Below are 22,449 nucleotides of genomic sequence, written 5' to 3' on the forward strand. Positions count from 1 at the left end.
TTCATGAGGTTCTTTTCAACTTTATCAAAACAAGGGAATCTCCATCAAACTTTGGCACCTTTTAGTACAAAAATAAAACCAGAACAAAGTCGACACCCCAGGTCTCACATTCACACAACAATGCTGTGATTAAAGGGATAAATAAAATGGATTGAAGAGTTTCAAAATGACAACAACTCAGTGTCAATCACACAGGCAGTGCTACCCCTGTCTACACAGAGGCTACAGAAAAAGCTAAATGATTTCAAACACTTGTCGACATGGCAACTACACCAACATTCTCTCAAAACAGTGCTTTTGATTTCAGACGGATTTAGATTTTATAGAAGTAAAAAAAAATAATAATAAATGATTAGGACAAACGGTAATACTGGACAGGTAGTCTTGGAAATGTATAATTTGTAAAAGACAAGCACATCTGAACTGTTAAGAAGCACTTCAAACACATACCTTCAGGGACAGGGGAAGATTTTAATCTCTTTAAGGCACGAACACAAGGAATGTTCCTTTTGACCTCTTAACTGTCTCAAAGGGAAATTACAACAGACAACTTAACCAACATCCTGAAAGTGTGCAGGGGGTTCTCTTAAGACTAGGAAGGCATGGACCTACAGTATGTAGGTGTGTTAGATATGGTTAAGAGAAATGACAACAGACAACTTAACCAACATCCTGAAAGTGTGCAGGGGGTTCTCTTAAGACTAGGAAGGCATGGACCTACAGTATGTAGGTGTGTTAGATATGGTTAAGGGAAATGACAACAGACAACTTAACCAACATCCTGAAAGTGTGCAGGGGGTTCTCTTAAGACTAGGAAGGCATGGACCTACAGTATGTAGGTGTGTTAGATATGGTTAAGGGAAATGACAACAGACAACTTAACCAACATCCTGAAAGTGTGCAGGGGGTTCTCTTAAGACTAGGAAGGCATGGACCTACAGTATGTAGGTGTGTTAGATATGGTTAAGCTGATCAGTAAGGCATCGATGTGTTAGTTAGGTCTGTCTCTGACTGGACAGGGTGACCTCCTCTTCAAGGAGACTTGACAGACCATGGGTAAGGAAGAGGAGATTTTTCTTTTACTCCAGGGGATTCTGGGGGATGTGTCCTTCTGCCAGTGCGTCTGCCAGTAGTTCAGGTCGAAGGCATTCGATGGGGCACTGGATGTTCTGCAGAAGGAGACAGACAGACAAGAGGTCAGTATGGGTCCAACCTCAGCATGGGGATTTCAAGTTCTAATCCAACACATTTTCTCAGTTGTCTTTTGAGAGCGTAGTCTATGACTCACCACTTTACGTAGTGTGTTGGTGGGGTCCCTGTATCGGACGGGCTGCAGCAGACTAGAGTCCACCTCAGCACCTGGTCTACGACAGTTCTCACAACGCCAGCCCTGAGAGGAGGACAAGCATTACATTTACACACGTTGGTCATTCAGCAGGTGCTTGTCCAAGTTGCATTCAACTAAGGTCGGTAAGACAAGCATAGCCATTAGCAGTAAAAGTGACCTGTTGTCCTCCGTAGCAGGTGCAGGTACAGATGGCTCCCAGGTATTCTTTCTGCCACTGGTTACCAATCTGGTACATCTTCCCATCGTCATAGCAGGTGGACTCATCTGTAAACACACACGCAGGAGAGGGAATCACACACACAGGCAGACATGGAGGAGGTCACACAGGCAGACATTGATGAGGTCACACAGGCAGACATGGATGAGGTCACACAGGCAGACATTGATGAGGTCAAACAGGCAGACATTGATGAGGTCACACAGGCAGACATTGATGAGGTCACACAGGCAGACATGGAGGAGGTCACACAGGCAGACATTGATGAGGTCACACAGGCAGACATGGAGAAGGTCACACAAGCAGACATTGATGAGGTCACAAAGGCAGACATTGATGAGGTCACACAGGCAGACATTGATGAGGTCACACAGGCAGACATTGATGAGGTCACACAGGCAGACATTGATGAGGTCACACAGGCAGACATTGATGAGGTCACACAGGCAGACATGGAGGAGGTCACACAGGCAGACATGGATGAGGTCACATAGGCAGACATGGATGAGGTCACACAGGCAGACATGGATGAGGTCACATAGGCAGACATGGATGAGGTCACATAGGCAGACATGGATGAGGTCACATAGGCAGACATGGATGAGGTCACACAGGCAGACATTGATGAGTTCACACAGGCAGACATTGATGAGGTCACATAGGCAGACATGGATGAGGTCACACAGGCAGACATGGAGGAGGTCACACAGGCAGACATTGATGAGGTCACACAGGCAGACATTGATGAGGTCACACAGGCAGACATGGAGGAGGTCACACAGGCAGACATTGTAACTGTATTGTGTTGTATTCTGACATGCTGCCAGAGAAGTTCTGTGTTCTTCCTTTAATATCCAAACAAGTGCAGGTGGTGACTGATGTTAAAGTGCTACTTACGTGGTTCACACTTGAACTCTCCCTTCCCGTTGCCCAGGCAGGTGCAGCTCATCATGGGGCCCTTCTCCTCCTGACGCTCCCATTTCTCCCCGATACGGTAGTTGTTACCTCCATCATGACACCACTCTGTTGATGGACAGGGAGCGCGAGAGAGGGGGGAGATATAGAGAACAAAAAAAAGGTCAGACCTGTTGCATAACATCCGACACCGTCTCCCAGCCCCTAGATCGGATTGGTGTAACCAATATGGCAACTATTACACCCAGCCAGTCAGGTGGCAAGGGATCAATAAAGTTTCTTAAATTGCATTGATGAGGTAGTTAAATACTCACTAGAGGAGTCACATCGGAAGTGTCCACTGCCTAGTCCCAGACACCTGCACCACAGCTTGAAGCCCGTCTCAGACATGCGCTCCCACTCGGTCCCAACGTCATGGTAGGTCGCTGTGAAGGTGTCGTAGCACGAGTCCTTATCTGTGCCGGTGGAACCCTCTGTCACTACAGGCGGAAGAGAGGGGGTTCATTTCACCACAGAATCACAGGCTAAGCTGTGTAAGTAAACGCCTATCTAAAAACTTTCTGAACTATATTATCTGACCATGAAACAGCATGACTCAAAACAACATCAGGATTCACTCATACCATCTATTCTATAGGTTAAATGTCAGTACTGATCCTAGATCAGTTGTCATAGTCACTGCTGGTTCCTTACGGGTGTTGCCGGCGGTGACAATCTCCTCCAGGATCTTGTGTTTGAGTGCCCCCTTCAGGGCCTCTACGATAACGTTGTAGGAGGCTCCGCTGGTCAGGCCGATCAGAGTGGCACTGGTGGAGGTACCAGGCAGACGCATCTGAGACAGGAGGGAGAGAGAGGAGAGGGAAGGAGAGAGAGGGAGAGGAGATGGAGGGAGAGGGAGGGAGGGAGAGAGAGAGATGGAAGGAGAGAGAGAGAGAGATAAAAGGAGAGAGAGAGAGATGGAAGGATAGAGAGATTGGGAGAGATGAATGGGAATGAGAGGTGTAGACCGTCATTATAAATAAGAATTTGTTCTTAACTGACTTGGCTAGTTAAATAAAGATTACACTTTAAAAAAGTGTCTCTTAGATGTGTCTTTATATGTGTGTGTGTGTGCCGTAACCTCTCACCTGGAACATCTTCTCGTTGACGTGTGTCAGAGGGTTGCAGGACACCAGGTACTCTGAACTCTGCTTGTAAGGCTTCCAGGCGATGGTGGTCTGGGTCTGGGCCTCCTGAGGGATTCCTGTGTCCTTCTCTGGAAAACCAAAGGGAGAGCCACCAGGCACGTTCACGCTCACTACCGGCACCCTGCGCCCCTCCGCATCCGGAAGGGGCACAAACACCAGGGGTGTCTGGCCATTCCCATAGGGTGTCTGGCCGTTCCCATAGGGTGTCTGGGGGTTCTGGTTGTTGTACTCAGTGTACTCCACGTTCTGGCCCTGGCCCCCCAGGGTGTCTAGGCCGTTGTTACCTACTACTGTTGGGACACGGCTCTCCTTTTCTTCAGGCACGTCCAGGTGGTCGTAGCCTCCGGGGCGGTTGGGGAGTGGCAGTGTAAGCAGGGATTCACGTTCTGGCCGGGAGAGAGGGGTTAGGAAGCAAGCGAGTTAGGGAGGGAGTAGGGAGTTAGAGGAGCTGCAGTCGCATGACGCCGCCAGCAGGGGGTGGCAGTAAGTCCGCATACTAGAGCCACTACTGTACTGCAAAGCACTGCACTTGAAGTAGAAGTTGCCCCTAAGCACAGATCTAAGATCAGATTACCCTACCCCCGTTTTAGTTTTAACCATTAAGGGGAGTGGGAAAATATCTGACCCTGTATCAGTGGTTTGGGAAAATATCTACTCCAAAGCCTGCCACTGCCGTCAATACCTTTTGAATCGCTTGTTTATTCAAAACGTATTCAAAGTGAGTGAGCAGTATTATTGTTTTAAAAGACACAGCTGTTTGTAACAGATGCTGGCACGACTACAAACCAAATCTAACATCTCGGTCTATGAGTTTCTAGGCTGTTCTTACAATATTCTACTGCAGCTAAGCACATATGCAGGCTTCCCAAACTTTTCTTTGTAACATCACCATTCAGGTACAAAAAAAATCTGTTTTTGGGCCATGTGTGTATGTAGACGTATGTGTAAAGTGTGTATGTGCTGTACTCACGAGTCCTGGCCGTGCCCACCAATGGGGTGCTTCTCTGGACATTCTGAAGAGCGATGATCTTGATGATGTACTCGGTACCTGGTCTCAAACCTGAAAACATCCAACAACATCAAGCATCAAACTCGCTGGAGGAAATCTGATGTCGATTTGAGTCAATTCAGGTGTTTTCCATAAACTGGAGGTGTTGAGAGGCTTGAGCTTTCAGAGGGTGAAGAGGAAGGGGTGGAGTTTATGAGGGCAGGGTAACTTGAGAGAGAGAGAGAGAGAGAGAGCGAGAGAGAGCAGAGTTTGACGTTTACCAGAGATGGTGGCGTAGTTCTGGCCAGCGTGGGGGCGGGGGGTAAGCTCACGGGGCTGCGCCCTGCCTGCCTCCTCGTAGGTGATGTAATATCCTGTGATGCGCGTGGCGGGGGGTTCCCAGCTGAAGGAGATGGAGTTGGGGGTCAGGGAGGTGAACTGGAGGTTGGTGGGAGAATGGACCGCTGGTTTGGCTGTGGTGGCCGTGAGGGTGAAGGGGGCGCTGCGTGCATCGCCGTTGATGGTGTAGATGTGGATAGTGTAGGAGGTGCCTGGCTCCAGACCTGAAGGACATCAAACACAACACACTGTCAGTCAGTCAAGAGCCCACTCTGTACTGTACATGGGTTATGTAGTTTACTATAATGATGATAGTTTAGGTGAAAGTGAGGATGGATAATGTAGTTGAATGTAGATGGGGCGATAATAGGTAATGTAGTTCATTTATAGATGAGAGTGGTGAAAGTTGTGTGATGTAGTCTACTGTAGATGAGAGTGGTAATGGGTGGGTAATGTAGTTGACGGTAGATGAGAGTGGTGATAGCTGGGTAATGTAGTCTACTGTACAGTACCAGTGATGGTGTAGGTGCGCTGCTCTCCGGGGATTGTCTTCTTGATGGCGGGGCGGCTGCCGCCGAGGGGCTGAGCTTCGATGAGGTACCCGGTGATGGTCTCAACCTTAGCACGCCAGGTCAGCGTGATGGCTGAGTCCTTCACGTCAGAGATACGCACACGCCGAGGAGGACTGATGTCTGGGAGAGAGAGAGGAAGGGAGGGGGTGAGTTTACAGTGAGTAAACCAGTGGCCAGTAGAGTTAAAGCTCTGTGAAAGCTGCTTACTGTCCAGCGTGGTGACCTCTCCCTCCAGGGGCCGGCTGGTCACAGAGTTCTTCAGGGCGTAAACGTGCACTGTGTACAGAGTGGCCACCTACACAGGAAACACATGTTGACAGACACATAAATACAGTGACAATACATGACCTGAATATAGACTGTTTAACAGACACCTTTATCTAGAACACAGTTATGACATACATTCAGAATGCTGTAGTCTGTTATTTACCATGAGTCCTGGGACCACGGCGCGCGTGGTGTCTGGGGCGATGGTCATCTCCTTGGTGGGTCCATTGTTGTTCTTGGGGTTGACAACCACACGGTACCCAGACAGCCCGGAGCTGGGGGAGCGCCACGAGACAATGAAGGAGGTGTCACCAACCTCAGAGATGTCCAGATTGGTGGGAGCAGGGATAGCTGGGGGCAGAGATGGACATTTAAGTATTTGCGTGTGTGTGTGCGTGTCTGTATGTGTGTGTGTCTGATATCTCCTACCTGTGGCCTGTGTGCCCACCAGTGGGGTGCTGGGGGTGCGTCCGTGCAGAGCGATGACCTTAACAGTGTACTCTGTGCCGGGGCGGAGATTCCTCAGTACCACGGTATCGTCTGTCCCTCTGGGCGCCGGGCGCAGCTCTCTCTCGCCCTCCTCAGGGCTGGAGTACAGCACGCGGTATGATGTCACTGTGCCGTCCGGACTGTCCCATGTGATCCTCAGGGAGGTGGAGTCCACCTCAGAGAAGGACAGGGCCTTGGGACGGTCCATTGCTGCAAGGAAACGGGGGGGGATGAAGGCCAGAAAGAAGGGAACATCAGAATAACATACATTTGAACATTTCGTTCCTCTGTTATCATGACAGATCAATGTTTTAAACTCTTTTACAATCCGAATGCATGCACACACGCACACACACACACGCACCTGTGATGGCGTTCTCTACCAGAGGTGTGGAAGGTTCTCCATCGGTTCCCAGAGCGGTCACACTCAGAACGTACTCCACCGTGGGCATCAAGCCAGTAAACGTAATCTCGGTCTGATCTAGATCCAAGGCAAGAGAAAGAGAGAGAGACAGAGAGAGAGAGAGGTTTAGCACAGGAGTATAGCTGTAGAACAACAGAGGCTAAAGCTCCTTTTTATCAATGTCTCACAACACAGTCACAGAATGGCTGCCGTACATATGATCACAGACGGGCAGAGGGCAGGGGAGAGAGCAGGGGCAGGTCTTACCAGGGGCCACCACCTCAGAGAAAGAGGGGCCCTGTCCATTCTTGGGGACGCTGGTGACCCTGTAGCCCTTGATGGGGCCCTGGGCTGCGGACCAGCGCACTGTGATTGTGTTGTCCTTCACATCTGTCACGTCCATGTTGGTGGGGCCCTCCACGTCTACGGAGAAAGGAAGAGGGAGGGAGAGAGGGGGGAGGGAGTGAAAGAGGGAGATATGGGAGGAAGATACAAATACATTACAAATGATCTACACATGCATCTAAAACTGTTTTCTTCCTCTGATCATTCCTCACTACTGGTAGATCAAGGCATCATTTCCAGATAACCAAATACATATGAAATCTGAAATTGTAATAATGGACACTAGATGGCGACACCAGATCAGAGCCTGTCCTGTCCCAGACATGAACATGTCTATAATGTAGTTGATCACGTGTAATTAATATGAGCATGACACTTAACCCAAACTGCTCCTGTAAGTCTCTCTGGATAATTGTGTCTGCTAAATGACCAACATGTTGATGTAATGAAGGTGCATTAAACCATCAGCTCCGTACCAGTCTTGTGACTGATGTAGATGGGTGTGCTGGAGGCCGGGCTGTCCCCTCTCCCTGTCACAGCGTAGACGGTGATGGTGTAGTCTGTCCCTGGGTTCAGGTTAGAGATGGTGGCCTCGGACTGGGAGCCGGGGACAGTGAACTCCTTAGCAGGGCTTTCTCCACCTGTCTCGCCGTGGGTGATCCTGTAGTACCTCACGGTGACAGAGGGGGCGTCCCAGCGGATGGTGATGCTGGTGGGGCTGGTTGAGGTCACTTCCAGGTCGGTGGGGGCGTCAGAGACTAGTGGAGAGAGGAGATCAGGAAATAAGACTAGACAGATTAGGAAGAACAAAGAGAAGGGAGGATGAAGAGGAGGGGGGAGAGAGACAGACAGAGCGAGAGAGACAGACAGACAAAGAGAGAGCGAGAGAGCTAGACAGAAAGGCAGACAGAGAGCGAGCGAGACAGACAGAGAGACAGACAGACCGACAGAGAGCGAGAGACAGAGAGAGAGACAGAGCGAGACAGAGAGAGACAGAGCGAGACAGAAAGAGACAGAGAAAGAGAGAGACAGACAGACAAAGAGAGACAGACAGACCGACAGAGAGCGAGCGAGACAGACAGAGACAGACCGACAGAGAGTGAGAGAGAGTAAGAGAGAGAGAGAGAGTGAGTGAGAAAGACAGACAGACAGAGAGCGAGTGACAGACAGACAGAGACAGACAGAGAGTGAGAGAGAGTAAGAGAGAGAGTGAGTGAGAAAGACAGACAGACAGAGAGCGAGACAGACAGAGACAGACAGAGAGTGAGAGAGAGTAAGAGAGAGAGTGAGTGAGAAAGACAGACAGACAGAGAGTGAGTGACAGACAGACAGAGCGAGAGACTGAAAGCATAGAACGATAACAGAAAAAGACAGAGACATGAGGCTGTATCACAACCGGCTGTGATTGGGAGTCCGATAGGGCGGCGCACAACTCACTCAGCATTGTCTGGGTTAGGGTTTGGCCGGGGTAGGCCGTCATTGTAAATACGATTTTTTTCTTAACTGACTTGCCTAGTTAAATAAAGGTTAATTCAAAAATTAAACCAGTCAATACTACTCACTAGTAGCCTGAGTGCCAGTGAGAGGCAGACTCTCCTGGTTCCCGCTGACAGCGTAGACCTCAACATTGTACTCTGTCTCGGGAGCCAGGCCAGTCAGGGTGAAGTGGCTCCTGGTCGGGGGCAGTCTCTCGTCCTTGGCCCTGCCTCCGCTGGTCATCTGGTAATGGATACGGTAGCCGGTGATCACGGCGCCGGGGGCCAGCCAGTGGATGGTGAAGGAGTTGGTCAGGACGTCAGCAAAGTCCAGGCCAGTGGGAGAGTCCAGGGCTACGGAGGAGAAGAGAGACACACAGCCATGATCTACATGATACACACGCTGTAGGCATACATATCACTTACTACATCCTGTAGGCATACATATCACTTACTACATCCTGTAGGCATACATATCACTTACTACATCCTGTAGGCATACATGTCACTTACTACATCCTGTAGGCATACACATCACATCCTGTATGCATACATATCACTTACTACATCCTGTAGGCATACATATCACTTACTACATCCTGTAGGCATACATATCACATCCTGTATGCATACACATCACTTACTACATCCTGTAGGCATACATATCACTTACTACATCCTGTAGGCATACATATCACTTACTACATCCTGTAGGCATACATATCACATCCTGTATGCATACATATCACTTACTACATCCTGTAGGCATACATATCACTTACTACATCCTGTAGGCATACATATCACATCCTGTATGCATACACATCACTTACTATATCCTGTAGGCATACATATCACTTACTACATCCTGTAGGCATACATATCACTTACTACATCCTGTAGGCATACATATCACATCCTGTATGCATACATATCACTTACTACATCCTGTAGGCATACATATCACTTACTACATCCTGTAGGCATACATATCACATCCTGTATGCATACACATCACTTACTACATCCTGTAGGCATACATATCACTTACTACATCCTGTAGGCATACACATCACTTACTACATCCTGTATGCATACACATCACTTACTACATCCTGTAGGCATACACATCACTTACTACATCCTGTAGGCATACATATCACTTACTACATCCTGTATGCATACACATCACTTACTACATCCTGTATGCATACACATCACTTACTACATCCTGTAGGCATACACATCACTTACTACATCCTGTACGCATACACATCACTTACTACATCCTGTATGCTTACACATCACTGACTACATCCTGTAGGCATACACATCACTGACTACATCCTGTAGGCATACACATCACTTACTACATCCTGTACGCATACACATCACTTACTACATCCTGTATGCTTACACATCACTGACTACATCCTGTAGGCATACACATCACTGACTACATCCTGTAGGCATACACATCACTTACTACATCCTGTAGGCATACACATCACTGACTACATCCTGTATGCTTACACATCACCTACTACATCCTGTAGGCATACACATCACTTACTACATCCTGTACTACATCACTGACTACATCCTGTATGCTTACACATCACCTACTACATCCTGTAGGCATACACATCACTGACTACATCCTGTATGCTTACACATCACCTACTACATCCTGTAGGCATACACATCACTTACTACATCCTGTAGGCATACACATCACTGACTACATCCTGTATGCTTACACATCACTGACTACATCCTGTAGGCATACACATCACTGACTACATCCTGTATGCATACACATCACTGACTACATCCTGTAGGCATACATATAATTTACTATTTGTGCAAAAATACATGTGCGTTTATCTCTCTTTTGAAGACATTTAGCCTGACAAACTGTCCTGTGTCTGTCCATACTCACTTGTTCTCTGAGTGCCAGTGACTGGTGCGCTTTCTCTCTCCTCGTAAACACACACCACGCTCACCCTGTACTCTGTGTTGGGCAGCAGGTCTGGAGGAGAGATGGACAGGAAAACACTTGTTAGTTACCTCCTAGTTAGTCCGACGCCACAACACACTGCATGAACCAGTGAGGTGTATGACACAATACATACAATGGTAATAATACTGTTATATTTAGTTCAGGGGTAGGTCATAGGTCATGATGATGTCACTCACTCTGCAGCAGGAAGGTGTTGGTGGCTCCGCCCACGTTGAGCTCCTTGACATCGTCGTCGTTGCTGCTGGGGTGGAAGCGGATGACGAAGCGTGTGATGTCACTGGGCGTGGGGACGTTGGGGACGGTCCAGCTGACCCTCATGTGATCGGGGCCTACCCCTCCAAAGTTCAGGTTGGTGGGGGCGGGGACGGCTGGGGTGGGAGAGGGGAGATAATTAGGATACTAACTAGGAAATGATGTGGTAACAATAGATATCTTTAACGAATTTAACTTGATTGCTTCTATTCCCAAGAAGACCAAAATTAAAGTATTTGATAATGATTCATTATTTTATGACAATTTTAACATGCAATGACCAGGTTATTACCATCTGACCAGGTAATGACCAGGTTATTACCATCTGACCAGGTAATGACCAGGTTATTACCATCTGACCAGGTAATGACCAGGTTATTACCATCTGACCAGGCAATGACCAGGTTATTACAATCTGACCAGGCAATGACCAGGTTATTACCATCTGACCAGGCAATGACCAGGTTATTACCATCTGACCAGGTAATGACCAGGTTATTACCATCTGACCATGTAATGACCAGGTTATTACAATCTGACCAGGTAATGAACAGGTTATTACCATCTGACCAGGTAATGACCAGGTTATTACCATCTGACCAGGTAATGACCAGGTTATTACCATCTGACCAGGTAATGACCAGGTTATTACCATCTGACCAGGTAATGACCAGGTTATTACCATCTGACCAGGTAATGACCAGGTTATTACCACCTGACCAGGTAATGACCAGGTTATTACCACCTGACCAGGTAATGACCAGGTTATTACCATCTGACCAGGTAATGACCAGGTTATTACCATCTGACCAGGTAATGACCAGGTTATTACCATCTGACCATGTAATGACCAGGTTATTACCATCTGACCAGGTAATGACCAGGTTATTACCATCTGACCAGGTAATGACCAGGTTATTACCATCTGACCAGGTAATGACCAGGTTATTACCATCTGACCAGGTAATGACCAGGTTATTACCATCTGACCAGGTAATGACCAGGTTATTACCATCTAACCAGGCAATGACCAGGTTATTACTACCTGACCAGGTAATGACCAGGTTATTACCATCTGACCAGGTAATGGCCAGGTTATTACCATCTGACCAGGTAATGACCAGGTTATTACCATCTGACCAGGTAATGGCCAGGTTATTACCATCTGACCAGGTAATGACCAGGTTATTACCATCTGACCAGGTAATGACCAGGTTATTACCATCTGACCAGGTAATGACCAGGTTATTACCACCTGACCAGGTAATGACCAGGTTATTACCACCTGACCAGGTAATGACCAGGTTATTACCATCTGACCAGGTAATGACCAGGTTATTACCATCTGACCATGTAATGACCAGGTTATTACCATCTGACCAGGTAATGACCAGGTTATTACCATCTGACCAGGTAATGACCAGGTTATTACCATCTGACCCTTACCCTTCCACCAGGTTATTACCAGGTTATTACCATCTGACCAGGTAATGACCAGGTTATTACCATCTGACCAGGTAATGACCAGGTTATTACCATCTGACCAGGTAATGACCAGGTTATTACCATCTGACCAGGTAATGACCAGGTTATTACCATCTGACCAGGTAATGACCAGGTTATTACCATCTGACCAGGTAATGACCAGGTTATTACCATCTGACCAGGTAATGACCAGGTTATTACCATCTAACCAGGTAATGACCAGGTTATTACCATCTGACCAGGCAATGACCAGGTTATTACTACCTGACCAGGTAATGACCAGGTTATTACCATCTGACCAGGTAATGGCCAGGTTATTACCATCTGACCAGGTAATGACCAGGTTATTACCATCTGACCAGGTAATGGCCAGGTTATTACCATCTGACCAGGTAATGGCCAGGTTATTACCACCTGACCAGGTAATGACCAGGTTATTACCATCTGACCACGTAATGACCAGGTTATTACCATCTGACCATGTAATGCATAGCTGACTGTAAAGTAAAGCATAACCAACAGGTATTTACAATGAGAAGTAATATAAGAGCATGCCAAGGAGAGGGGAGCTCCACACAGTTACCTCCAGGCCTTCTGTGGCATGTCCAGATGGGACAAGTCAACCAGACAAGAGAGGACACATTAGAGAGCATGGCACGTATGAAAGAAAAACCTGGACGCAATCAACAATGACATTACTGCTACGATCAGAGAATATATCTACAACATGGTGAGTATGTAAGGTGAGTATGTAAGGTTTGTTGAGGCAGTATATTCAGTATTTAGCCTCTCTCATAGCCCACCCACCCACCCTGTCTAACGACCACCTCCCCTTGTAAAGTTGAAGGTTCAAATCACCAGTCTGGGTTTGCGTTCTGCGTGTGGCCGGCTCGCTCTCCCCTTCCTCCGTTATCGTAGTGACACTGATGTCATAATCCACACCGGGCTCCAGCCCGCGCACCGTATAATGGCCCGTCGACGAGTCCACCGTATCCATGATGATGGGCAAACTCTCGCCCGACGCCATAACCGTTACCCGGTAACTGGTGATGGCGGTGACGTTTACCAGGGCGGTCCAGCGCAGGCCCACAGTGGTGTCGGTGACGTCGACAAAGTCCAGGTCGTTTAGCTTGGGCACGTCTGAGTGCAGAGCGAGGCGCAGGCAGAATAAGACATACAGACACAGAAACCATAGCAGACAGACAGAATCAAAGCAGATGAATGAACGTTCCTGGTGATGCATAGCCATACACAGTGGGACAGACAGCACAACACCCTGTAGCAGAACAACAGTAGCCATGCTGGTAAGAGTTAGATTATCAGACCCATAAATTACGTTGACTAGATCAATGACAGGAAAGGATGCTCATGGGTTTTCAGAGAAATGTTTTTTCAACCGGCATATTCAACTGATATCCTCAATGAATTAAGAGCTCTACCTTCTCCATGCATATCTTACAAACAAACAGCCATGGAACATAATTACAGTTCAGCCAATGACCATGTTAGCCTGGACAGTGTGCAATTGAGGCATCACAACGGACAAAAGACAAACATGTACTGCAATGGTAATTCAGAATGAACAACTGGGGATTTGTACTGAAATTAAGAGTGATTTTTAGGAATTATCCTTCAGTGAAAAGTGCTTTCAGCGTGATCAGCCGTGACAGTGTGTTTTGCTGGCAGGGAGATTGCGTACTTCAGAGAGAAGCCAGACTGGGAGGGGGAAGTTGGGCCTGTCCAGGTACCGGAGTGTGAGGTGGGAATACATCGGAGTTGGGAACGGTGAATATAAGAAGGGGTGGCAGAAGTATCCAATCGTACTTCAACCTTTCCTGGCCACGGATTGAGAAGGAAAGCTATCCAATAAACTCACACACACACACACACACACACACACACACACACACAGAGGTGTGCAACACACCATAGTGAACACACACACACATTCAAACACTCCCCTTAAAATCAACCAATAGCGAAGACAAAACCATTGAATGTGTGTATCTGTGTGTGTGTTTATGTGTTGAATCTGTGTTTAATGTGTTGTATCCCTGTGTGTGTGTGTGTGTGTGTTGAATCTGTGTGTGTGTGTGTGTGTGTTTGTGTTTAATCTGTGTCTGTGTTTATGTGTTGAATCTGTGTGTGTGTTTATATCTTTGTGTGTCTTTCTATCTGTCGGAGCAACAGAACCACCAGCTCCACAGCAAACAGACACTACCTGATCCAGAATCAGTCTAACCCTTCAACACAGCACAGCTCAACCTCAGCCCATGCTCAGGTCCACTGATCTGAAATCAGCTGTGTGTAGCTGGGTGAGACAGCCACTCCTACCTTGGGTGACAGTGGTGGACACAGGGACACTCTCCAGGTTGTCTTTGACAGTGTAGACAGAGACGTTGTACTCCACTCCTGGACTCAGGTTCTCCAGGATTAACTGGTTCTGGACCGGCTGAACTAACTCCTCCAGGGAGGTTCCTCGCTGCCCATTGGTCGGGGTGCATGTCACTCTGTAGCCTGTGATGTCTGTAATAATAATAATAATAATAATAATAATAATAATAATAATAATAATAACAACAACAACAACAACAACAATACAAATAACAATAATCATCCCAATAACAATAATAACAACAATACAATTATAGTTTGGTGGGTGCTTGTATTTCATATATGTACAAGTACGAATTATACGCATGTGTGAATTGGAAATGTGTTTTTTGCATATCCCATCTCCCCCTGAGACAACCTCAGAGAGTGGGGTCACGGCCAGGGTCTGTTGGGGGAGGGGACAGGAGGGCAGAGGAGACAGGGAAGTGAGCAGCGGAGTTAACCAACTTAGATCTGCCAGGATTTCATGGACGTACTTGTAACCATTCAAAAGAGAGAGAGAGACAGAGACACCGACAGAGAGAAGCCTTGTTCCTGCTGGCACAACGTTCTGAGGAAAGACAAGGTCCAGACAGAGTGATCCAGAGCCACAGTGAGCCTGTCCTGGATCCTGGGCCTTGGGCAGTGTGTCTGTGGCGTGGGCTGTAGGAGGGAGCAGAGTCAATATTTACCTGGCGTGTTGGCGCCGCCCCACAGGACAGTCAGCTCACCCGTATCCGCGTTGGACTGCGTACTGAGGTCAGTGGGGGGAGACAGTTCTGGAGGGGAAGAAACATCACTTAAGTCTATACGTGGTAAAAGAACACCCTGTGGCACATTTAAAAAAACGACAGACTACCTTACATGGTTTAAGTAAACTGACTGCAGAAACCTAAAACAACTCATTACTCCCTAACTGTACAAAATCTATATAGATTAGTTTTTTACCCCAAAATGCCTGCAGCAACAACACGTCTTCCTTGGAAAAAAGTCATTCTGACCTCAATAAAATAAATTGTTGACCGGAGTCTCTCTCTCTTTCTTGGTTACTTACGAGTGACAACTTTTTTAGTGATGGGGTTGCCACGGTCACGTCCGTTGATAATGGGCTGTACACTGTAAGTGTACTCAGTCCCAGGGGTCAGGCCTGACACAAAGATACTTCCTGAGTCAGAGGTCACATCCCTGGGTGACTCTCCTCCCTGACTGGGCCTCACAGACAGCCTGAAGCTGAACCTGCTGACAGGGGTCCAGGAGATGATGATGGAGGTGTCGGTCACATCAGTGGTGAAGCGAGGGGCATTACCCATCTTTGGGGCTGAGGGGAGGAGAGAGAGAGCGAGAGAGAGGGGGAGTGAGAGACAGCAAAAGAGGGAGAGAGAGAAAGAGAGACAGAAAAAAAGAGAGAGATGGGGGAGGTAGAGAGAGAGAGGGTGGGTGGAGAGAGACAGAGGGGGGGTGGAGGAGAGACAGAGGGGGGTGGTGGAGGAGAGAGACAGAGGGGGGGGGGGGGGGGGTGGAGGAGAGAGACAGAGGGGGGTGGAGGAGAGAGACAGAGGAGAGAGACAGAGGGGGGTGGAGGAGAGAGGCAGAGGGGTGGGTGGAGAGAGACAGAGGGGGGGGGGGGGGGGGTGGAGAGAGACAGAGGGGGGGTGGAGAGAGACAGAGGGGGGGGTGGAGAGAGACAGAGGGGGGGGGGGGTGGAGAGAGACAGAGGGGGGTGGAGAGAGACAGAGGGGGGGGTGGAGAGAGACAGAGGGGGGGGTGGAGAGAGACAGAGGGGGGTGGAGAGAGACAGAGGGGGGTGGAGAGAATATAACATTAGTGTCTTTCCTTTTTCTGCTTCATAATTCAAATAAACTCAAATCTGGAGTTGAATTAATCAATACCATTTAAACACCTTGCCACAAGCTCAGCAGAACAGAAGACGACAGTACTCAACAGAAGACGACAGTACTCAACAGAAGACTACAGTACTCAACAGAAGACTACAGTACTCAACAGAAGACGACAGTACTCAACAGAAGACGACAGTACTCAACAGAAGACTACAGTACTCAACAGAAGACGACAGCACTCAACAGAAGACTACAGCACTCAACAGAAGACTACAGTACTCAACAGAAGACTACAGCACTCAACAGAAGACTACAGCACTCTAAAGAAGACTACAGCACTCTAAAGAAGACTACAGCACTCAACAGAAGACTACAGTACTCAACAGAAGACTACAGTACTCAACAGAAGACTACGGTACTCACAGGTGGTGAAGATGCCATTGACTTCCTCACTCAACACGTTGTCCTGCTCAGAGTGCAGTTTGACGGTGTAGTCTGTGTCGGGGCGGAGGCCTCGCAGAGGGAACTGGGTCTGACCGCCGGGGATTCTCTTCTGGGTTGGGCTGGAGCCCTCCACGCTCAGGAACAGACGGTAGCCGCTGATGCTAGCCCTGGGAGCCTCCCAGATCACTATCACACTGTCCTCGCCGATGTCAGTGAAACGCAGGTTGGTGGGGGCGTCGGGCTCTGACAGGGGTAACACACGTAGGTGTACAACCACAGTATATCTATGAGAATCTCAGTCTATCTGCAGGTTTGAAATGGACGACACTGCAGTCGGACTGCTCAGCATCACTGATCTACCAAACCTTCTCACATAGAGCAACGACTTAGAACGCGATGCACCTCGACTTACTCAAACGGATCCCCTCAACACGCTGTTAGTGTCTGCACATGTATACTCACTGGTGGCTCTCTCTCCCGTCAGCGGCTCGCTCTCCACTCCTCCGTTGATGGCGTAGATGTTGAAGCGGTACAGGGTTCCGGGCTGCAGGTGGGTGATCTCTGCGTACGTGTTGGCCGTCATGGGCAGCTGCAGGGGCCTCTGGGGCGTGTCACCGGGGGTAACGGGGGCGAAGGTCACGCGGTAACCCGACACCTCGCTGGGAGGGCCGGTCCAGGTGATGATGATTTTCACGTCAGACACCTCGTAGAACTGAAGGTCGGTCGGGGAGCGGACTTCCTCTGTGGACAGGAAGTAGGAAGTGGTCCGTGAGTTGACTGAGGTCATCTTGTGTGTTGATGGCCTATTGCCTTGTGTTGCGGTGCAAGAAAGAAGGAGTCAGATGAAGTTGAAACTATACGCTGATCTAAGGTCAGTGTTGGATTGTAATGTGAAACATACTTCTACTTTACCAGCTGAGAGGAAGTTGAAAAGACAATGCCAGACAGGAAATTGAAAATGGAGAAACTCTGCTGTCAAGATGAGAAGGATTTAGAGCTGAAGGGAGGATAAGACATCAACAAGAATGACCCAGATAGCGAGTGTGTGTGTTGTTTTTTTATTTGTGTGTCTGTGCGCGTGCATGTGTGTGAGTCTGTATCTTTCTCATGTGAAAGTACTTATATCAGTGAGGGAGGTGAGAGAACCAGTCTGACAGGCCCAGTCCAGAACCAAACAGAGGAGAAACCCTACCCCAGGTTCCATCTGGCCCTACATGGCTAGCCCAGAGCCCTAGGCTCCTCCAAGCTCACACTACCAACTGTCACTCACAGCAGGGACTGATTCCACCCGAGAGAGAGAGAGAGAGACAGAAGCACTCCCCTAGAAGGTACAATGAAATGGCTCCATGGCTTCAAACTATAATTTTACTGCCTGGGGCCAACACTCTCAGAAGAAAAGATGCGATCTAGAACCTAAAAGGGTTCTTCGGCTGTCCCCATAGGAGAACCCTTTGAATAGGAATGTAGCTGTATAGGAAATGATTGATTCTAATGTTGGAAGGGTGATAAAGTGCATGCCAAAATCAACTCAAAGTCAGTTCAAACCAAGTCTGAGGTAGAAATGACTGCAAGCCAATTCAGCTGGAGGACATTGGTCAATGGCCTATGCTCCTTATAGGAGCCATGGGCTGAAGTCAAGTAAGTCAAGTCTGATGTTGTGTTATGGTTAGAGTGTGTGTAGGGTTAGGGTCATGTTTGGTTCTGTTGTTCTGTATGCTGTCCAGTTCTCTACCTGGTGCTGGCTCTCCGGCCGTGTTGACCTGGACGAACATGGGCTCGCTCTCCTGGTTCTCCTCCACAGCGTAAATGCTGATGTTGTAGAGCAGGCCAGGTCGAAGGTCAACCAGGGTCACGGATGTCTCAGTGTCTGGGAGGATGAGCTCGGTGCTGCTGCCCTCTACTGACGGGGTGAAGACCAAACGGTAGCCTGTGATGGGGGCCTGGGGCTTGGACCAGCTGATGGAGATAGAGGTTTCTCCCACCTGGTTGATCTGATGTTCAGCAGGGGCATCAGGAGCTGAGGGGGGATAAGGAGCACTGGATTTTTATTTATCTTTTATTTCACCTTTATTTAACCAGGTAGGCCAGTTGAGAACACCTTTATTTAACCAGGTAGGCCAGTTGAGAACACCTTTATTTAACCAGGTAGGCCAGTTGAGAACACCTTTATTTAACCAGGTAGGCCAGTTGAGAACACCTTTACTTAACCAGGTAGGCCAGTTGAGAACAAGTTCTCATTTACAATTGCGACCTGGCCAAGATAAAGCAAAGCAGTTCGACACATACAACAACACAGAGTTACACATGGAGTAAAACAAACATACAGTCAATAATACAGTAGAAACAAGTCTATATACGATGTGAGCAAATGAGGTGAGATAAGGGAGGTAAAGGCAAAAAAAGGCCATGATGGCGAAGTAAATACAATATAGCAAGTAAAACACTGGAATTGTAGATTTGCAATGGAAGAATGTGCAGTAGAAATAAAAAATAATTAGATTAGAGAAGAGAAGAGGTCAATGTATTCCTGTCAGAGAGTGAATTATGATGGTGAAGGGTGAGGGTGATGAAAGGTGAGGGTTATGAAGGGTGAGGGTGATGAAAGGTGAGGGTTATGAAGGGTAAAGGGGATGAAAGGTGAGGGTTATGAAAGGTGAGGGTTTTGAAGGGTGAGGGTGATGAAAGGTGAGGGTTATGAAGGGTAAAGGGGATGAAAGGTGAGGGTTATGAAGGGTGAGGGTGATGAAAGGTGAGGGTTATGAAGGGTAAAGGGGATGAAACGTGAGGGTTATGAAAGGTGAGGGTGATGAAAGGTGAGGGTGATGAAGGGTGAGGGTGATGAAAGATGAGGGTTATGAAGGGTAAAGGGGATGAAAGGTGAGGGTTATGAAAGGTGAGGGTTTTGAAGGGTGAGGGTGATGAAAGGTGAGGGTTATGAAGGATGAGGGTTATGAAGGGCGAGAGTGATGAAAGGTGAGGGTGATGAAAGGTGAGGGTGATGAAGGGTGAGGGTGATGAAGGGTGAGGGTGATGAAGGGTGAGGGTGATGAAAGGTGAGGGTTATGAAGGGTAAAGGGGATGAAAGGTGAGGGTTATGAAAGGTGAGGGTGATGAAGGGTGAGGGTGATGAAAGGTGAGGGTGATGAAAGGTGAAGGTGATGAAAGGTGAGGGTGATGAAAGGTGGGGGTTATGAAGGGTAAAGGGGATGAAGAGTAAAGGTGATGAAGGGTGAGGGTTATGAAGGGTAAAGGGGATGAAGAGTACGGTGATGAAGGGTGAGGGTTATGAAGGTTAAGGGGATGAAGAGTAACAGTGATGAAGGGTGAGGGTGATGAAAGGTGAGGGTTATGAAGGGTAAAGGGGATGAAAGGTGAGGGTTATGAAGGGTGAGGGTTATGAAGGGTGAGGGTGATGAAAGGTGAGGGTTATGAAGGGTAAAGGGGATGAAAGGTGAGGGTGATGAAGGGTGAGGGTGATGTAAGGTGAGGGTTATGAAGGGTAAAGGGGATGAAAGGTGAGGGTTATGAAAGGTGAGGGTGATGAAGGGTGAGGGTGATGAAAGGTGAGGGTTATGAAGGGTAAAGGGGATGAAGGATGAGGGCGATGAAAGGTGAGGGTGATGAAAGGTGAGGGTGATGAAGGGTGAGGGTGATGAAAGGTGAGGGTTATGAAGGGTAAAGGGGATGAAAGGTGAGGGTTATGAAAGGTGAGGGTGATGAAAGGTGAGGGTTATGAAGGGTGGGGGTGATGAAAGGTGAGGTTGATGAAGGGTGAGGGTGATGAAATGTGAGGATTATGAAGGGTAAAGGGGATGAAAGGTGAGGGTTATGAAGGTTGAGGGTGATGAAAGGTGAGGGTGATGAAAGGTGAGGGTGATGAAAGGTGAGGGTTATGAAGGGTAAAGGGGATGAAGAGTAAAGGTGATGAAGGGTGAGGGTTATGAAGGGTAAAGGGGATGAAGAGTAACGGTGATGAAGGGTGAGGGTTATGAAGGTTAAGGGGATGAAGAGTAACAGTGATGAAGGGTAAAAGGGATGAAGAGTAACGGTGATGAAGGGTGAGGGTTATGAAGGTTAAGGGGATGAAGAGTAACGGTGATGAAGGGTGAGGGTTATGAAGGTTAAGGGGATGAAGAGTAACGGTGATGAAGGGTGAGGGTTATGAAGGTTAAGGGGATGAAGAGTAACAGTGATGAAGGGTGAGGGTTATGAAGGGTAAAAGGGATAAAGAGTAACGGTGATGAAGGGTGAGGGTTATGAAGGGTGAGGGTTATGAAGGGTAAAAGGGATAAAGAGTAACGGTGATGAAGGGTGAGGGTTATGAAGGGTGAGGGTTATGAAGGGTAAAAGGGATAAAGAGTAACGGTGGTGAAGGGTGAGGGTTATGAAGGGTAAAAGGGATAAAGAGTAACGGTGATGAAGGGTGAGGGTTATGAAGGGTGAGGGTTATGAAGGGTAAAAGGGATAAAGAGTAACGGTGATGAAGGGTGAGGGTTATGAAGGTTAAGGGGATGAAGAGTAACGGTGATGAAGGGTGAGGGTTATGAAGGTTAAGGGGATGAAGAGTAACAGTGATGAAGGGTGAGGGTTATGAAGGGTAAAAGGGATAAAGAGTAACGGTGATGAAGGGTGAGGGTTATGAAGGGTGAGGGTTATGAAGGGTAAAAGGGATAAAGAGTAACGGTGATGAAGGGTGAGGGTTATGAAGGGTGAGGGTTATGAAGGGTAAAAGGGATAAAGAGTAACGGTGATGAAGGGTGAGGGTTATGAAGGGTGAGGGTTATGAAGGGTAAAAGGGATAAAGAGTAACAGTGATGAAGGGTGAGGGTTATGAAGGGTGAGGGTTATGAAGAGTAACGGTGATGAAGGGTAAAAGGGATGAAGAGTAACGTTGATGAAGGGTGAGTGTTATGAAGGTTAAGGGGATGAAGAGTAACGGTGATGAAGGGTGAGGGTTATGAAGGTTAAGGGGATGAAGAGTAACGGTGATGAAGGGTGAGGGTTATGAAGGGTGAGGGTTATGAAGGGTAAAAGGGATAAAGAGTAACGGTGATGAAGGGTGAGGGTTATGAAGGGTGAGGGTTATGAAGGGTAAAAGGGATAAAGAGTAACGGTGATGAAGGGTGAGGGTTATGAAGGGTGAGGGTTATGAAGGTTAAGGGGATGAAGAGTAACGGTGATGAAGGGTGAGGGTTATGAAGGTTAAGGGGATGAAGAGTAACAGTGATGAAGGGTGAGGGTTATGAAGGTTAAGGGGATGAAGAGTAACAGTGATGAAGGGTGAGGGTTATGAAGGGTGAGGGTTATGAAGGGTAAAAGGGATAAAGAGTAACGGTGATGAAGGGTGAGGGTTATGAAGGTTAAGGGGATGAAGAGTAACGGTGATGAAGGGTGAGGGTTATGAAGGTTAAGGGGATGAAGAGTAACAGTGATGAAGGGTGAGGGTTATGAAGGGTAAAAGGGATAAAGAGTAACGGTGATGAAGGGTG

General features: G+C 47.9%; 1 protein-coding gene across 10 annotated transcripts in view; it reads right to left on the reverse strand.

Moving 5' to 3' along the window:
- LOC139412807 (fibronectin-like) overlaps positions 1-22,449 on the reverse strand; it is a 35,586-nt gene continuing 13,137 nt past the window's right edge. Inside the window, exons 17-43 of one of the 10 annotated variants that reach the window (XR_011634727.1) lie at positions 18,693-18,977; positions 17,423-17,701; positions 16,940-17,203; positions 15,733-15,996; positions 15,371-15,457; positions 14,640-14,831; positions 13,164-13,445; positions 10,745-10,936; positions 10,488-10,577; positions 8,633-8,899; positions 7,547-7,828; positions 6,993-7,148; positions 6,687-6,803; positions 6,263-6,532; positions 5,997-6,184; positions 5,774-5,861; positions 5,507-5,686; positions 4,937-5,218; positions 4,638-4,727; positions 3,608-4,053; positions 3,174-3,312; positions 2,795-2,959; positions 2,463-2,588; positions 1,506-1,612; positions 1,289-1,390; positions 827-1,169; positions 1-717 (exon numbers count right to left, since the gene is read on the reverse strand). Coding sequence is in view for 3 of the 10 variants with exons in the window: in XM_071159529.1 (XP_071015630.1) it covers positions 1,080-1,169; positions 1,289-1,390; positions 1,506-1,612; positions 2,463-2,588; positions 2,795-2,959; positions 3,174-3,312; positions 3,608-4,053; positions 4,638-4,727; positions 4,937-5,218; positions 5,507-5,686; positions 5,774-5,861; positions 5,997-6,184; positions 6,263-6,532; positions 6,687-6,803; positions 6,993-7,148; positions 7,547-7,828; positions 8,633-8,899; positions 10,488-10,577; positions 10,745-10,936; positions 13,164-13,445; positions 14,640-14,831; positions 15,371-15,457; positions 15,733-15,996; positions 16,940-17,203; positions 17,423-17,701; positions 18,693-18,977 (5,030 nt within the window). In the remaining 7 variants the exon portion in view is untranslated. Of the gene's footprint in view, positions 1,170-1,288; positions 1,391-1,505; positions 1,613-2,462; positions 2,589-2,794; positions 2,960-3,173; positions 3,313-3,607; positions 4,054-4,637; positions 4,728-4,936; positions 5,219-5,506; positions 5,687-5,773; positions 5,862-5,996; positions 6,533-6,686; positions 6,804-6,992; positions 7,149-7,546; positions 7,829-8,632; positions 8,900-10,487; positions 10,578-10,744; positions 10,937-13,163; positions 13,446-14,639; positions 14,832-15,370; positions 15,458-15,732; positions 15,997-16,939; positions 17,204-17,422; positions 17,702-18,692; positions 18,978-22,449 lie in introns of all 10 variants that reach the window. The other 9 variants (XR_011634726.1, XR_011634730.1, XR_011634729.1 and 6 more) reach the window with 9 other exon arrangements.

This window comes from Oncorhynchus clarkii, chromosome 7, assembly GCF_045791955.1.
Source record: "Oncorhynchus clarkii lewisi isolate Uvic-CL-2024 chromosome 7, UVic_Ocla_1.0, whole genome shotgun sequence".
Lineage (NCBI taxonomy): Eukaryota > Metazoa > Chordata > Actinopteri > Salmoniformes > Salmonidae > Oncorhynchus > Oncorhynchus clarkii.